Source organism: Oncorhynchus nerka, linkage group LG3, assembly GCF_034236695.1.
Source record: "Oncorhynchus nerka isolate Pitt River linkage group LG3, Oner_Uvic_2.0, whole genome shotgun sequence".
NCBI lineage: Eukaryota > Metazoa > Chordata > Actinopteri > Salmoniformes > Salmonidae > Oncorhynchus > Oncorhynchus nerka.
Window position 1 is genome coordinate 15,827,067 of NC_088398.1, and position 17,371 is coordinate 15,844,437.

General features: G+C 48.1%; 1 protein-coding gene across 1 annotated transcript in view; it reads left to right on the forward strand.

The window, feature by feature from the left end:
* The window catches only part of LOC115106092 (epithelial discoidin domain-containing receptor 1-like), a 56,485-nt gene extending 39,134 nt beyond the window's left edge, over positions 1-17,351 (forward strand). The window contains 9 exon segments of the mRNA XM_065008824.1: positions 6,881-7,027; positions 7,343-7,496; positions 7,664-7,728; positions 7,731-7,795; positions 8,200-8,327; positions 9,407-9,604; positions 12,339-12,606; positions 14,175-14,324; positions 14,548-17,351. Of these exon segments, the coding sequence (XP_064864896.1) occupies positions 6,881-7,027; positions 7,343-7,496; positions 7,664-7,728; positions 7,731-7,795; positions 8,200-8,327; positions 9,407-9,604; positions 12,339-12,606; positions 14,175-14,324; positions 14,548-14,688 (1,316 nt within the window). The 3' untranslated portion in view covers positions 14,689-17,351.
* The last annotated feature ends 20 nt before the right edge of the window (positions 17,352-17,371 follow it).

The following is a 17,371-nucleotide window of genomic DNA, read 5'->3' on the forward strand; positions in this document are numbered from 1 at the left end:
ACACAAAGGAGAAGGAGATGTGGTACAGTACAGTAAACACACAAAGGAGATGTGGTACAGAACAGTAAACACACAAAGGAGAAGGAGATGTGGTACAGAACAGTAAACACACAAAGGAGAAGGAGATGTGGTACAGAACAGTAGACACACAAAGGAGATGTGGTACAGAACAGTAAACACACAAAGGAGAAGGAGATGTGGTACAGAACAGTAAACACACAAAGGAGATGTGGTACAGAACAGTAAACACACAAAGGAGAAGGAGATGTGGTACAGAACAGTAGACACACAAAGGAGAAAGAGATGTGGTACAGACACTGTAAACACACAAAGGAGAAGGAGATGTGGTACAGAACAGTAAACACACAAAGGAGATGTGGTACAGAACAGTAAACACACAAAGGAGAAAGAGATGTGGTACAGAACAGTAAACACACAAAGGAGAAGGAGATGTGGTACAGAACAGTAAACACACAAAGGAGAAGGAGATGTGGTACAGAACAGTAAACACACAAAGGAGATGTGGTACAGAACAGTAAACACACAAAGGAGAAGGAGATGTGGTACAGAACAGTAAACACACAAAGGAGAAGGAGATGTGGTACAGAACAGTAAACACACAAAGGAGAAGGAGATGTGGTACAGAACAGTAAACACACAAAGGAGAAGGAGTGGTGGTACAGTAAACACACAAAGGAGATGTGGTAGAGAACAGTAAACACACAAAGGAGATGTGGTACAGAACAGTAAACACACAAAGGAGAAGGAGTAGTGGTACAGTACAGTAAACACACAAAGGAGATGTGGTACAGAACAGTAAACACACAAAGGAGAAGGAGATGTGGTACAGACCAGTAAACACACAAAGGAGATGTGGTACAGTACAGTAAACACACAAAGGAGATGTGGTACAGAACAGTAAACACACAAATGAGAAGGAGATGTGGTACAGAACAGTAAACACACAAAGGAGAGGAGATGTGGTACAGAACAGTAAACACACAAAGGAGATGTGGTACAGAACAGTAAACACACAAAGGAGAAGGAGATGTGGTACAGAACAGTAAACACACAAAGGAGAAGGAGATGTGGTACAGAACAGTAAACACACAAAGGAGATGTGGTACAGAACAGTAAACACACAAAGGAGAAGGAGATGTGGTACAGAACAGTAGACACACAAAGGAGAAAGAGATGTGGTACAGAACAGTAAACACACAAAGGAGAAGGAGATGTGGTACAGAACAGTAAACACACAAAGGAGATGTGGTACAGAACAGTAAACACACAAAGGAGAAGGAGATGTGGTACAGAACAGTAAACACACAAAGGAGAAGGAGATGTGGTACAGAACAGTAAACACACAAAGGAGAAGGAGATGTGGTACAGAACAGTAGACACACAAAGGAGATGTGGTACAGAACAGTAAACACACAAAGGAGAAGGAGATGTGGTACAGTACAGTAAACACACAAAGGAGATGTGGTACAGAACAGTAAACACACAAAGGAGAAGGAGATGTGGTACAGAACAGTAAACAAACAAAGGAGAAGGAGATGTGGTACAGAACAGTAGACACACAAAGGAGATGTGGTACAGTACAGTAAACACACAAAGGAGAAGGAGATGTGGTACAGAACAGTAAACACACAAAGGAGATGTGGTACAGAACAGTAAACACACAAAGGAGAAGGAGATGTGGTACAGAACAGTAGACAGTAAAGACACACAAAGAGAACACAAAGGAGATGTGTACAGAACAGAAGGAGATGTGGTACAGAACAGTAGACACACAAAGGAGAAGGAGATGTGGTACAGTAAACACACAAAAGGAGAAGGAGATGTGGTACAGTACAGTAAACACACAAAGGAGAAGGAGATGTGGTACAGAACAGTAAACACACAAAGGAGATGTGGTACAGTACAGTAAACACACACAGGAGAAGGAGATGTGGTACAGAACAGTAAACACACAAAGGAGATGTGGTACAGAACAGTAAACACACAAAGGAGATGTGGTACAGAACAGTAAACACACAAAGGAGAAGGAGATGTGGTACAGAACAGTAGACACACAAAGGAGAAGGAGATGTGGTACAGAACAGTAAACACACAAAGGAGAAGGAGATGTGGTACAGAACAGTAAACACACAAAGGAGAAGGAGATGTGGTACAGTACAGTAAACACACAAAGGAGAAGGAGATGTGGTACAGAACAGTAAACACACAAAGGAGAAGGAGATGTGGTACAGTACAGTAAACACACAAATGAGAAGGAGATGTGGTACAGAACAGTAAACACACAAAGGAGATGTGGTACAGAACAGTAAACACACAAAGGAGAAGGAGATGTGGTACAGTACAGTAAACACACAAAGGAGAAGGAGATGTGGTACAGAACAGTAAACACACAAAGGAGAAGGAGATGTGGTACAGAACAGTAAACACACAAAGGAGAAGGAGATGTGGTACAGAACAGTAAACACACAAAGGAGAAGGAGATGTGGTACAGAACAGTAGACACACAAAGAAGAAGGAGATGTGGTACAGAACAGTAAACACACAAAGGAGAAGGAGATGTGGTACAGAACAGTAAACACACAAAGGAGAAGGAGATGTGGTACAGAACAGTAAACACACAAAGGAGAAGGAGATGTGGTACAGAACAGTAAACACACAAAGGAGAAGGAGATGTGGTACAGAACAGTAAACACACAAAGGAGAAGGAGATGTGGTACAGAACAGTAAACACACAAAGGAGAAGGAGATGTGGTACAGTACAGTAAACACACAAAGGAGAAGGAGATGTGGTACAGAACAGTAAACACACAAAGGAGAAGGAGATGTGGTACAGAACAGTAAACACACAAAGGAGAAGGAGATGTGGTACAGTACAGTAAACACACAAAGGAGAAGGAGATGTGGTACAGAACAGTAAACACACAAAGGAGATGTGGTACAGAACAGTAAACACACAAAGGAGAAGGAGATGTGGTACAGAACAGTAAACACACAAAGGAGAAGGATATGTGGTACAGTACAGTAAACACACAAAGGAGAAGGAGATGTGGTACAGAACAGTAAACACACAAAGGAGATGTGGTACAGAACAGTAAACACACAAAGGAGGAGGAGATGTGGTACAGAACAGTAAACACACTAAGGAGATGTGGTACAGAACAGTAAACACACTAAGGAGATGTGGTACAGAACAGTAAACACACAACAGGATACAACAGATCAAACACTAAAACTAAACATGACACCATTAGATCCTGATGATAGACACAGACCAGAAAATAGGGGACACACATATACACACACACACCCACCTACCCATATACACATACACACCCACCTACCCATATACACATACACACCCACCTACCCATATACACATACACACCCACCTACCCATATACACATCCACCTACCCATATACACACACACACCCACCTACCCATATACACATACACACCCACCTACCCATATACACATACACACCCACCTACCCATATACACATATACACACACACACACACCCACCCACCCATACACACACACACACCCACCTACCCATATACACATATACACACACACCCACCTACCCATATACACATATACACACACACCCACCCACCCATACACACATATACACACACACACACCCACCTACCCATATACACACATATACACACACACCCACCTACCCATACACACATACACACCCACCTACCCATATACACATACACACCCACCTACCCATATACACGCACACACACACACCCATACACACATATACACACACACACACCCACCTACCCATATACACACATATACACACACACCCACCTACCCATATACACATATACACACACACACCCACCCACCCATACACACACACACCCACCTACCCATATACACATATACACACCCACCCACCCATATACACACACCCACCTACCCATACACACATATACACCCACCCACCCATACACACATATACACATACACACCACCTACCCATATACACATACACACCCACCTACACATATACACACACACACACACCCACCCACCCATACACACACACACACCCACCTACCCATATACACATATACACACACCCACCTACCCATATACACATATACACACACACACCCACCCACCCATACACACATATACACACACACACACACCCCACCCACCCATACACACATATACACACACACACACCACCACCTACCCATATACACATATACACACACACCCACCTACCCATACACACATATACACGCACACACACACACCCACCCACCCATACACACACACACACCCACCTACCCATATACACACATATACACACACACCCACCTACCCATATACACATATACACACACACACACACCCACCCATACACACATATACACACACACACCCATACACACATATACACACCCACCTACCCATATACACACACACCCACCCACCCATATACACACACCCACCTACCCATACACACATATACACCCACCCACCCATACACACATATACACACACACACCCACCTACCCATATACACACACCCACCCACCCATACACACATATACACACACACACCCACCTACCCATATACACATATACACACACACACACCCACCCATATACACACACACACCTACCCATATACACACACACACCCACCTACCCATACACACATATACACACACACACCTACCCATACACACATATACACACACACCCACCTACCCATATACACATATACACACACACACCTACCCATACACACATATACACACACACACACCTACCCATATACACACACCCACCTACCCATACACACATATACACATCCACCTACCCATATACACACACACACACACCCACCTACCCATACACACACACACCCACCTACCCATATACCCATATACACACACACACACACACACACACCTACCCATATACACACACACACCCACCTACCTACCCATATACACATATACACACACACCCACCCACCCATATACACACACCCACCTACCCATACACACATATACACCCACCCACCCATACACACATATACACATACACACCCACCTACCCATATACACATACACACCCACCTACCCATATACACATATACACACACACACACACACACACACACCCACCCACCCACACACACACCCACCTACCCATATACACATATACACACACACCCACCTACCCATATACACACACACACACCCACCCATACACACATATACACACACACACACACACACCCACCCACCCATATACACACACACACACCCACCTACCCATATACACACATATACACCACACCCACCTACCCATACACACATATACACGCACACACACACACCCACCCACCCATACACACATATACACACACACCCACCTACCCATATACACACATATACACACACACCCACCTACCCATATACACATATACACACACACACCCACCCACCCATACACACATATACACACACACACACCCACCCACCCATATACACACACACACACCCACCTACCCATATACACACACACCCACCCACCCATATACACACACCCACCTACCCATACACACATATACACCCACCCACCCATACACACATATACACACACACACCCACCTACCCATATACACATATACACACACACCCACCCACCCATATACACACACACACCCACCTACCCATACACACATATACACACACACACACACCTACCCATATACACATATACACACACCTACCCATACACACATATACACACACACCTACCCATATACACATATACACACACACACCCACCTACCCATACACACATATACACACACACCCACCTACCCATACACACACACACACACACCTACCCATATACACACACCTACCTACCCATACACACACACACCCACCTACACATATACACACACCCACCTACCCATACACACATATACACACCCACCTACCCATATACACACACACACACACACCCATATACCCATATACACACACACACACACCTACCCATATACACACACACACCCACCTACACATATACACACACACACACCCACCTACCCATATACACACACACACCCACCTACCCATATACACATATACACACACACACCCACCCATACACACACCCACCCACCCATACACACATATACACACACCCACCTACCCATATACACACACACACCCACCTACCCATATACACACACACACCCACCTACCCATATACACATATACACACACACCCACCCAGCCATATACACACACCTACACACCCATAAACACATATACACACACCCACACAGGGCATAAGAGACCTATTGTTGACTGATGGGAAGGAAAGAGGAAGAGAGAGAGCATTCCTAGTTGCTCTGCGCTGCAGGCGGCCACTATGCTGTCTTTACTATCCACTGTGTCAGATTTGAACGGTGTCACATTATACAGAAGAATAACTATCACAGGAACATTATTATGCTGAATAACAGAAATATTATCCTCCCACATGTACATTATACCCCTGTGGGTGTTACATTTGTTCATTGTCTGAGTTGTGTTAACCCTGCCGGGTCTTTGCTCTGCAGACCTGTTCTGTTCTCCCCAACTTAATGCCCCCTTGTATTGTCACTGGTATGCTGTGTTTCGCTAACTTGTGTTGTGTTTTTGTTGTGCTGTGTTATGTTATGCTGTACTGTACTGTGTTTGCCTTGTGTGTTTTGCCTTGATGTGTATATCGCATGTTGTTTGCCTTATTTTGTGTTTTGTGTGTGTGTGTGTGTCCATGTGTGTGTATGTGCTCCATGTCCCCCCCCCAGCCTTGCTGTTAAACAACCCAGCCTATGACCTCCTCCTGTCAGATCAGAGGCAGCATGGCTCAGGCTCCTCGTGGCCCCTAACCTTCCCTTTGGCCAGGGCCAGCTCCTCCCACCCTCAGGAGAAGAGCCTCAATAATGGGGCCCAGGGTAAGAGCCTCTGACTGGGGGGGAAGTACCAGGATTCACCCCCTTCCTGGAGCTCCATAGAGCTGGAATCATACTGTCTAGAATAACAGAGTGACATCAGGGCTCTGAGCATGTGTTTGATTATGAACCGTTTGTCTGTCACTCACTCACTCACTGCATCAATTCACTCCATTTTGGGAAGTGCTTTTAACATAAAGTGATTTGTCTCAAAGTTGTCATGACAACGGCCTGAGCCTCTCTCTCAACTCTTCCATCCCTCTCTCCACTCCTCTATCCCTCCTTTCACAACCTCTTCCCTCCTCTTTCTCCCTCCAGCCTGTGGTATGGACTTGGAGAAGGGCTTGCCCCCCACCCAGGAGGAGCCTCCCCCGTACCCCGATGCCCCTCCCTACCCGGCCCTGTCTCCCCCCTTCCCCGCCAGCGTGCCCCACTATGCAGAGGCAGACATCGTTAGCCTGCAGGGCGTCAGGTAGGAGGGTTAAATCACCATTAAAAACCCACCGTTTTAACTTGGACTTGAATCAGTGATCTTTCTTTGTTTTTATGTTCTTTTATTCATATTGTATTGCCTTTTTTTGTGTTTCTACCCTAAAGTGTGTCAATTTCAATACACTTAGCTGTGATTTGTCTTGTCAGTGGTAACAACACGTATGCAGTGCCAGCCCAGACCTCCCCCAGCCCCACTGCAGCAGACTGCACCCCCTGCCTGAACTGCCCCGACACTGTCTGGTCTTCAAGGAGAAACTGGGAGAAGGACAGTTTGGAGAGGTGTGTATGCCTGTGTGTGTGCTTGTTTGTATGTGTAGACGTGTTTAACTATACTGTGTGTGTGCATGTGTGTAGACGTGTTTAACTATACTGTGTGTGTGCTTGTTTGTATGTGTAGACATGTTTAACTATACTGTGTGTGTGCATGTGTGTGTGTAGACGTGTTTAACTATACTGTGTATGTGCATGTGTGTGTGTGTGCATGTGTATGTGTAAGTGTGTGTTAGCTTGACAACTCTCACTAAATTCTTCCGCTGCTCTGTCGTTCTCTATATTCTTTAGTCAGACTGACATCGTTGAAGTCATTTGTGGTGCAGAGGGGTGGTTTTCTGATCATGTGAGAGACTTTTAGTTGTGGTTGTTGGTTGTCTGAAGGTAACTTTTCCTATTGGTTCCTTCCTCAGGTGCACCTGTGTGAGATAGAGAGCCCTCAGGACCTGCCTAACCTGGAGTTCCCTTTCAACGTGAGGAAAGGACGCCCTCTGCTGGTGGCTGTTAAGATACTGCGCCCTGACGCCTCCAAGAATGCCAGGTCCGTCTCAGGATAGTTCATCTAAATCATTTAGTGAACCTCTCTCTCACTCTCTCTCTCCATCTCTCGCTCTCACTGTCTCTCCATCTCTTCTCTACTTTTTTTTGCTTTTTCTCGTTTCAATTGTTGATCTCTCGCTCTCTCCACCCCTCTCTCTCTCTCTCCACCCCCTCCCCTCGCTCTTCTCTCTCCACCCCTCTCTCTCTCTCTCTCTCTCTCTCCACCCCCTCCCCTCGCTCTTCTCTCTCCACCCCGCTCTCTCTCTCCACCCCCCACCCCTCTCTCTCTCCAACCCCCCACACTCCTCTCTCTCCACCCCCACCCCTCTCTCTCCAACCCCTCACTCTCCTCTCTCCACCCCACCACCCCTCGCTTCTCTTTCTCTCTCTCCACTCCCCCACCCCACTCTCTCTCTACTTTCTCTCCACCCCCACCCCTCTCTCTCCAACCCCTCACTCTCCTCTCTCCACCCCACCACCCCTCGCTTCTCTCTTTCTCTCTCTCTCTCTCTCCACTCACCCACCCCACTCTCTCTACTCTCTCTCCCACCCCTCGCTCCTCTCTCGCCACCAACCACCCCTTGCTCCTCTCGCCACCCCTCGCTCCTCTCGCCACCCCTCCACCCCTCGCTCCTCTCTCTACCCACCCACCCCTCGCTCCTCTCTCTCTACCCCCCACCCCTCGCTGCTCTCGCTCTCTCTACCCCCCACCCCTTGCTCCTCTCTTTCTACTCCCCACTCCTCTCTCTCTATCCCCCCACCCCTTGCTCCTCTCGCCACCCCTCGCTCCTCTCGCCACCCCTCCACCCCCTCGCTCCTCTCTCTACCCACCCACCCCTCGCTCCTCTCTCTCTACCCCCCACCCCTCGCTGCTCTCGCTCTCTCTACCCCCCCCCCTTGCTCCTCTCTTTCTACTCCCCCACTCCTCTCTCTCTATCCCCCCACCCCTCGCTCCTCTCTCTCTCTCTACCCCCCACCCCTCTCTCTCTCTCTGCCCCCACCCCTCGCTCTCTCTACCCCCCCACCCCTCGCTCCGCTCTCTCTCTCTCTCTCCACCCCCCACCTCTCTCTCCATCCTAGGAATGACTTCCTAAAGGAGGGGAAGATTCTGTCTCGTCTGAAGGACCCCAACATCATCAGTCTGTTGGGAGTGTGTGTGAGCAGCGACCCTCTCTTTATGGTCACAGAGTACATGGAGAGTGGGGACCTCAACCAGTACCTCTCACACAGAGTCCTGCTGGACAAGACTGGACCCACACACAACACCCCCACCATCAGGTAATACGCACACATAGTACACACACACAACCAGTACCTCTCACACAGAGTCCTGCTGGACAAGACTGGACCCACACACAACACCCCCACCATCAGGTAATACGCACACATAGTACACACACACAACCAGTACCTCTCACACAGAGTCCTGCTGGACAAGACTGGACCCACACACAACACCCCCACCATCAGGTAATACGCACACATAGTACACACACACAACCAGTACCTCTCACACAGAGTCCTGCTGGACAAGACCGGACCCACACACAACACCCCCACCATCAGGTAATACGCACACATAGTACACACACACAACCAGTACCTCTCACAGAGTCCTGCTGGACAAGACTGGACCCACACACAACACCCCCACCATCAGGTAATACGCACACATAGTACACACACACAACCAGTACCTCTCACACAGAGTCCTGCTGGACAAGACCGGACCCACACACAACACCCCCACCATCAGGTAATACGCACACATAGTACACACACACAACCAGTACCTCTCACACAGAGTCCTGCTGGACAAGACCGGACCCACACACAACACCCCCACCATCAGGTAATACGCACACATAGTACACACACACTGTAATGTTTTGACTTGAGGTTATTATTAATAGGGGTGCCAGGTAGGTTGTGCCTACCAGAGAAAACATTGGTTTCTCCTTTTGGTTTGTGAGGGAATGAGTCCCATCTGGTCCGTCAAGTCTACACCAATACAAAGGACTTATGTAAAAGTCAATACACTTTTCATAAACCATTAAAACATTGAAAAGAACTTCAAAAACAACTGTATTCTTTTGCGTGGGTTGTATTACCAACATAAATGATCACACACACATAACAATATAATAAATAATGAGCTCTGGTTCCTCCAGAAATGTCCTGTACCTCGGGCCTTTATTTATTTATTTCACCTTTATTTAACCAGGTAGGCTAGTTGAGAACAAGTTCTCATTTGCAACTGCGACCTGGCCAAGATAAAGCATAGCAGTGTGAACAGACAACACAGAGTTACACATGGAGTAAACAATTAACAAGTCAATAACACAGTAGAAAAAAAAGGGGAGTCTATATACAATGTGTGCAAAAGGCATGAGGAGGTAGGCGAATAATTACAATTTTGCAGATTAACACTGGAGTGATACATGATCAGATGGTCATGTACAGGTAGAGATATTGGTGTGCAAAAGAGCAGAAAAGTAAATAAATAAAAACAGTATGGGGATGAGGTAGGTGAAAATGGGTGGGCTATTTACCAATAGACTATGTACAGCTGCAGCGATCGGTTAGCTGCTCAGATAGCTGATGTTTGAAGTTGGTGAGGGAGATAAAAGTCTCCAACTTCAGCGATTTTTGCAATTCGTTCCAGTCACAGGCAGCAGAGTACTGGAACAAAAGGCGGCCAAATGAGGTGTTGGCTTTAGGGATGATCAGTGAGATACACCTGCTGGAGCGTGTGCTACGGATGGGTGTTGCCATCGTGACCAGTGAACTGAGATAAGGCGGAGCTTTACCTAGCATGGACTTTTAGATGACCTGGAGCCAGTGGGTCTGGCGACGAATATGTAGCGAGGGCCAGCCGACTAGAGCATACAAGTCGCAGTGGTGTGTGGTATAAGGTGCTTTAGTGACAAAACGGATGGCACTGTGATAAACTGCATCCAGTTTGCTGAGTAGAGTGTTGGAAGCAATTTTGTAGATGACATTGCCGAAGTCGAGGATCGGTAGGATAGTCAGTTTTACTAGGGTAAGCTTGGCGGCGTGAGTGAAGGAGGCTTTGTTGCGGAATAGAAAGCCGACTCTTGATTTGATTTTCGATTGGAGATGTTTGATATGAGTCTGGAAGGAGAGTTTGCAGTCTAGCCAGACACCTAGGTACTTATAGATGTCCACATATTCAAGGTCGGAACCATCCAGGGTGGTGATGCTAGTCGGGCATGCGGGTGCAGGCAGCGATCGGTTGAAAAGCATGCATTTGGTTTTACTAGCCTAAAAGAGTCCAGCCCGGTAAAGGAGTTCAGGGAACTCAAGTGACCTTAGTCACGCAATGTTTGTCCGTTCATACAAGTGTAGCGTAAACCCAGTATTAATCTTACAATCAAAATAACAATTATTTTACCACACAACTATAAAGCGTATCAAATACTAATACGTCCTCACTTACAACTACAAATCATCACGGTATTCATCACCCCAAAACAAATGAAATACCGTATACAAAAAGGTTGTAGTCAGTGGGTCAGTCAGACAATCCAATCCGCCAGCAGATCTCCAGCGGAGAAAGGCCCTGAAGAACAACAGAGAGGTGTAGTCCACAGACGCAAAGAGTGGATCCCATCCTGGGTAAACTAGCTATTAGGCTACAAAACACTTTTAACGGCAACAAAACAAACGGAATAGAGCAGCTCCGGAACTGAGGGTTGAACACATCCTCATTCACGTCTCCATCACAACCCCACAGCAGCTGATGCTGGCTATTTAATTGGGAATTAAAGGGGAAGCGCCCTATTAGAAGGAGAAGCACTAAGACGGTTCAGAAAAATTCAGGGCCGTCACAACACACACACACACCGTACACACACAGAGTACACACACACGCAGTGACACTCACGTTTTCATGAAGACAGATGCATATACACACACACCTGCATCTGAAATATTGTATTTCTGCCTCTTATCTCCTCTTCTTCTTCCACCACACATCCCTCCCTCTCAGTTACCCTGCTCTGATCGCCATGGCCAGTCAGATAGCTTCAGGGATGAAGTTTCTGTCGTCTCTGAACTTCGTGCACCGTGACCTGGCCACAAGAAACTGCCTGGTTGGGGGTGAGAAGGGCGAGAGCGGGGGCGACCGGGGCGGGGAGCGACCCATCAAGATCGCAGACTTTGGGATGAGCAGAAACCTGTACGCTGGAGACTACTACCGCATCCAGGGGCGAGCCGTGCTGCCTATACGATGGATGGCCTGGGAGTGTATACTGATGGTGAGAGGACACACAGGGAGAGAGAGGGGCGAGGAAGGAGAGAGAGGGGTGAGGAAGGAGAGAGAGGGTCGAGGAAGGAGAGAGAGGGTCGAGGAAGGAGAGGGGCGGGGAAGGAGAGAGAGGGGCGAGGAAGGAGAGAGAGGGGCGAGGAAGGAGAGAGAGGGGCGAGGAAGGAGAGAGAGGGGCGAGGAAGGAGAGAGAGGGGCGAGGAAGGAGAGAGGGTCGAGGAAGGAGAGAGAGGGACGAGGAAGGAGAGAGAGGGGCGAGGAAGGAGAGAGAGGGGCGAGGAAGGAGAGAGAGGGTCGAGGAAGGAGAGAGAGGGTCGAGGAAGGAGAGAGAGGGACGAGGAAGGAGAGAGAGGGTGAGGAAGGAGAGAGAGGGGCGAGGAAGGAGAGAGAGGGGCGAGCCGTGCTGCCTATACGATGGATGGCCTGGGAGTGTATACTGATGGTGAGAGGACACACAGGGAGAGAGAGGGGCGAGGAAGGAGAGAGAGGGGCGAGGAAGGAGAGAGAGGGGCGGGGAAGGAGAGAGAGGGGCGAGGAAGGAGAGAGAGGGGCGAGGAAGGAGAGAGAGGGGCGAGGAAGGAGAGAGAGGGGCGGGGAAGGAGAGAGAGGGGTGAGGAAGGAGAGAGAGGGGCGTGGAAGGAGAGAGAGGGGCGAGCTGTGCTGCCTATACGATGGATGGCCTGGGAGTGTATACTGATGGTGAGAGGACACACAGGCAGAGAGAGGGGTGAGGAAGGAGAGAGAGGGGCGAGGAAGGAGAGAGAGGGGCGAGGAAGGAGAGAGAGGGGCGGGGAAGGAGAGAGAGGGGTGAGAAGGAGAGAGAGGGACGAGGAAGGAGAGAGAGGGGCGAGCTGTGCTGCCTATACGATGGATGGCCTGGGAGTGTATACTGATGGTGAGAGGACACACAGGCAGAGAGAGGGGCGAGGAAGGAGAGAGAGGGGCGAGGAAGGAGAGAGAGGGCGAGGAAGAAGAGAGAGGGGCGAGGAAGGAGAGAGAGGGGCGGGGAAGGAGAGAGAGGGGCGAGGAAGGAGAGAGGGGCGAGGAAGGAGAGAGAGGGGCGAGGAAGGAGAGAGGGGTGAGGAAGGAGAGAGAGGGGCGCGGAAGAAGAGAGAGGGGCGAGGAAGGAGAGAGAGGGGCGAGGAAGGAGAGAGAGGGGCGAGGAAGGAGAGAGAGGGGCGAGGAAGGAGAGAGAGGGACGAGGAAGGAGAGAGAGGGGCGAGGAAGGAGAGAGAGGGACGAGGAAGGAGAGAGGGGCGAGGAAGGAGAGAGGGACGAGGAAGGAGAGAGAGGGGCGAGGAAGGAGAGAGTGGGGCGAGGAAGGAGAGAGAGGGGCGAGGAAGGAGAGAGGGGCGAGGAAGGAGAGAGGGGCGAGGAAGGAGAGAGAGGGGCGAGGAAGGAGAGAGAGGGGCGAGGAAGAAGAGAGAGGCATAAAGAGAACAAGAGGGAGGATATGAGGACATTACAAAAGAAAGAAACAAAATGGTGGGACAAGTAGTAAGTTAGTTGTGGTAAATAAGTAACGAACCAGTAACTAACAGGTAGTGTGTGTCTCTGCAGGGGAAGTTCACCACAGCCAGTGACGTGTGGGCGTTTGGTGTGACTCTGTGGGAGATGCTGAGTGTGTGTCAGGAGCAACCCTACTCCAACCTGACTGATGAACAGGTCATAGACAACGCCGGAGAGTTCTTCAGGGACCACGGAAGACAGGTACACACTCTTACACAGGCTCATACAGTACAGTAGCAGTACATTTAAGTGTGTAGATGGAATGCCTCATCTCTCCCTCCTCCCTTTTCTCTCCCCCCTCCACCTCCCCCTTTCTATCTTTCTCCCCCATCCCTCCTCTGTCTTTGCCTCCCCATCTCTCTTTCTCCCCCTCCCCTCCATCCCCTCTCTCCCTCCCTCCCATCCCCTCCCTCCCCACCCCCAGGTGTATCTGAGCAGGCCAGATGTGTGTCCTCAGGGTCTCTATGACCTCATGCTGAGCTGCTGGAACCGGGACTGCAAGCTCCGCCCATCATTTGCCCACATTCACTCCTTCCTCACAGAGGATGCCATGAACATGGTGTAGGGGGAGAGAGGAATGGAAGAGTGAGATGGAGAGAGAGGGATTAGAGACGGCTCCTCCTACCTCCATTCCTCCATTCATCGTAGAGATGAGTGCTTTGAGCGAGGGATGTGTGTAGAAGTGGTGGAGGTGTAGAGGGAGAGGTGTGCAGTAGAGGGACGGGTGCCTGCTTGTATATTTTGTATCTCTCTATGATGGGCGGATGGGGCTGAGACACCGCTGGTTCGGTTTTCACTCCCACAAGACAGACCACAACCCAAACCCCTTTACCCCCCTGAGTAGTCTCTGAGCGTCTTGATAAGAATGTAACACAACACAGTGGTTGGTGCGGTGGTGGGTTGATGTCTGATTCTGCATAGTGCTTCCAGGACCAACGATGGTCTGTCAATGGTCTGCTAGCGAACACAGGGAAGCTGTAAGACGTATGGGGAGGCGGTGTGACAATGCTTGGTAATGTAGATGAAGCTAAAATGAATGTGTAACGCTGATTAACGTTGATCAAAGAATATCAACAATACCAATCTGATTATGTATCCATGTCAGACTTTAATACTCTGACACTCATAGTTTAATAGCATATTAACATGTTGGGATAAACTTAATAACACATTGTCCTATATAGATATTTTATTACTTGACCTGCTAATGTTTTTGTTATTTGTATAAATCATGTGCTAGGGTTACTGGTGAAGGTCTATATATATTCTCATACTGTCAACATTTCTCCATCTCAAAACGGTACGCACACATTTTTCACACAGAGATGAAATTGCACACAAGGTTTGCTGTCTTAGTATATAACCCAGTTCTTCCCAGACCCTTATTCCCAGCTCCAAACCCTCCATCCCAGACCCCAGTCTAAGGTTGTCTCTAGAAGTCGCTCTGGATAAGAGCGTCTGCTAAATGACTTAAATGTAAATGTAAATGTCTCATGGAACCAGACGAGTGTGGCTGAATATTGCATTATATTCCTCTGGCCTACCCGTTAAAGTCTGGCAAGCAGAATGATGGTATCTCATACACAGGCCAGTAGCAGACACAGTAACAGCTGTTCCACCAGCAGTCTGTAACACCAGGCATTAGACAATGCTGCCAGCCAGTCAGTCAGTCAGCTCCTCAGCCCAGACTTGGCTGGCATTGTGACTATAGTCTTCCACATTCTGCTTCCCACTCCACCCAACTCAGTATCTCACCAATCCAGAAGCCTTTCATTCTGCAGTCTCACTCATATCTCTCACAACTGATCCACTCTGAGCTGTAACTATGGAGTTATAGAGGGTGTGAACTGATCTGGACTCGAGGACTCTTTCCAGGACAGGAAGTGTGTGGTTGTTACCATAGAGATATGGTTGTTACTCTACCAGACCTCCAAACTGGAACCCTTTGGACTTCCGGAGCCAGAGAGAACTGACTGGTGTCATGTGACTTGAGCCTCACTGACTGAGAGAACAGGTACAGTAGGGGAGGTGCACTGTGAACGGCTACAGACTATGAGATTTGAACTTAACAGAAGAGAGACATCCTTCCTGATGAGAGCTGGAATAGTACAGCCCACAGCAACACACACTGCACTGCCTGTGCTGACATCACATGTGAAACTGACAGTTGTGATTGGTGACTAGCTGATGGAACAGCATAACACGGATGGACAGATGGATTGACGACTAGAGGGGAGTGGGGGCTGATATATGTAAATGACCATTTTCATGTGTAAGTGAGGTGAGCGATGTGATTTTCTACCAGTGATGAATAGCGGAGCTGGGTCTGACGCAGTGACCCAGATGCAGAAAGGAGGTTCATGTATATGTCCAATACACTACCAGCTGCACTTTAAAGGCTGTTTCTGTCCGCACGCCCCAATACCTGCACTAGAATACTAGAGTCGTGGCCAGTCTTGGGGCGTAGTTACAGTACTTGAACAACTAATGAACACTTTCAGAGTAGCTCCCACAACACTGGTATGCATCATGTCACTATACGAGTATCATGTTGGTATGCTAGTCTGGATGTTGGAGCGTACAGACAGTCTGTATCCCCTTGGTGTTAGTATCGATAGCAGTCCAACATGGCATTGCTGGTCAAAATAGATGTAGTTCTAAACAGAAAAACAGGTCAGTGTCAGGTCTTGTGATTTAGCATCTTAAAGATTATCATGTATTCATGACTCATATCAGTGGATTGTTGTTCAAATAGAACTGCCTCAATGTTCTCAAGGAGGAAAATAGAGGTTTGGAAAACCTCTGTCTGCATTATGAGGAAAGACAGAACACCACATGCTTTCTGCCAGTGTTACATAGATACCCAGCAGAGCTGATGGTGCCATATGAATACAGTATGTGTCTCCATTGACCTTTTTCCCATATACAAATATGGGTTTAGTTGGGCTACAGTGTATATATTTCCTGTATACTACTCAGAATCTCCTTGTTGTCAGTGATGTCATCCTTTGTCTTTGAAGCTGAACCTGATGTGTACATATATTTTAAGGACAGAATTGTTATTTTGTTGACTAATATATGGAATGACTTTGTTACAGTTGGGGTCTCTTCTTTTTGTTCCTCTGTAGAAAGCTTGCTACCTTACCTTGGTGCCATTGTAATTCATTGTGTCGTCTATTTTTGTAGTTTTAATAAAGTTAATCTTTCCAAATAAAGTAAGGAAGAATGTTCTACTTGTCATTAACACA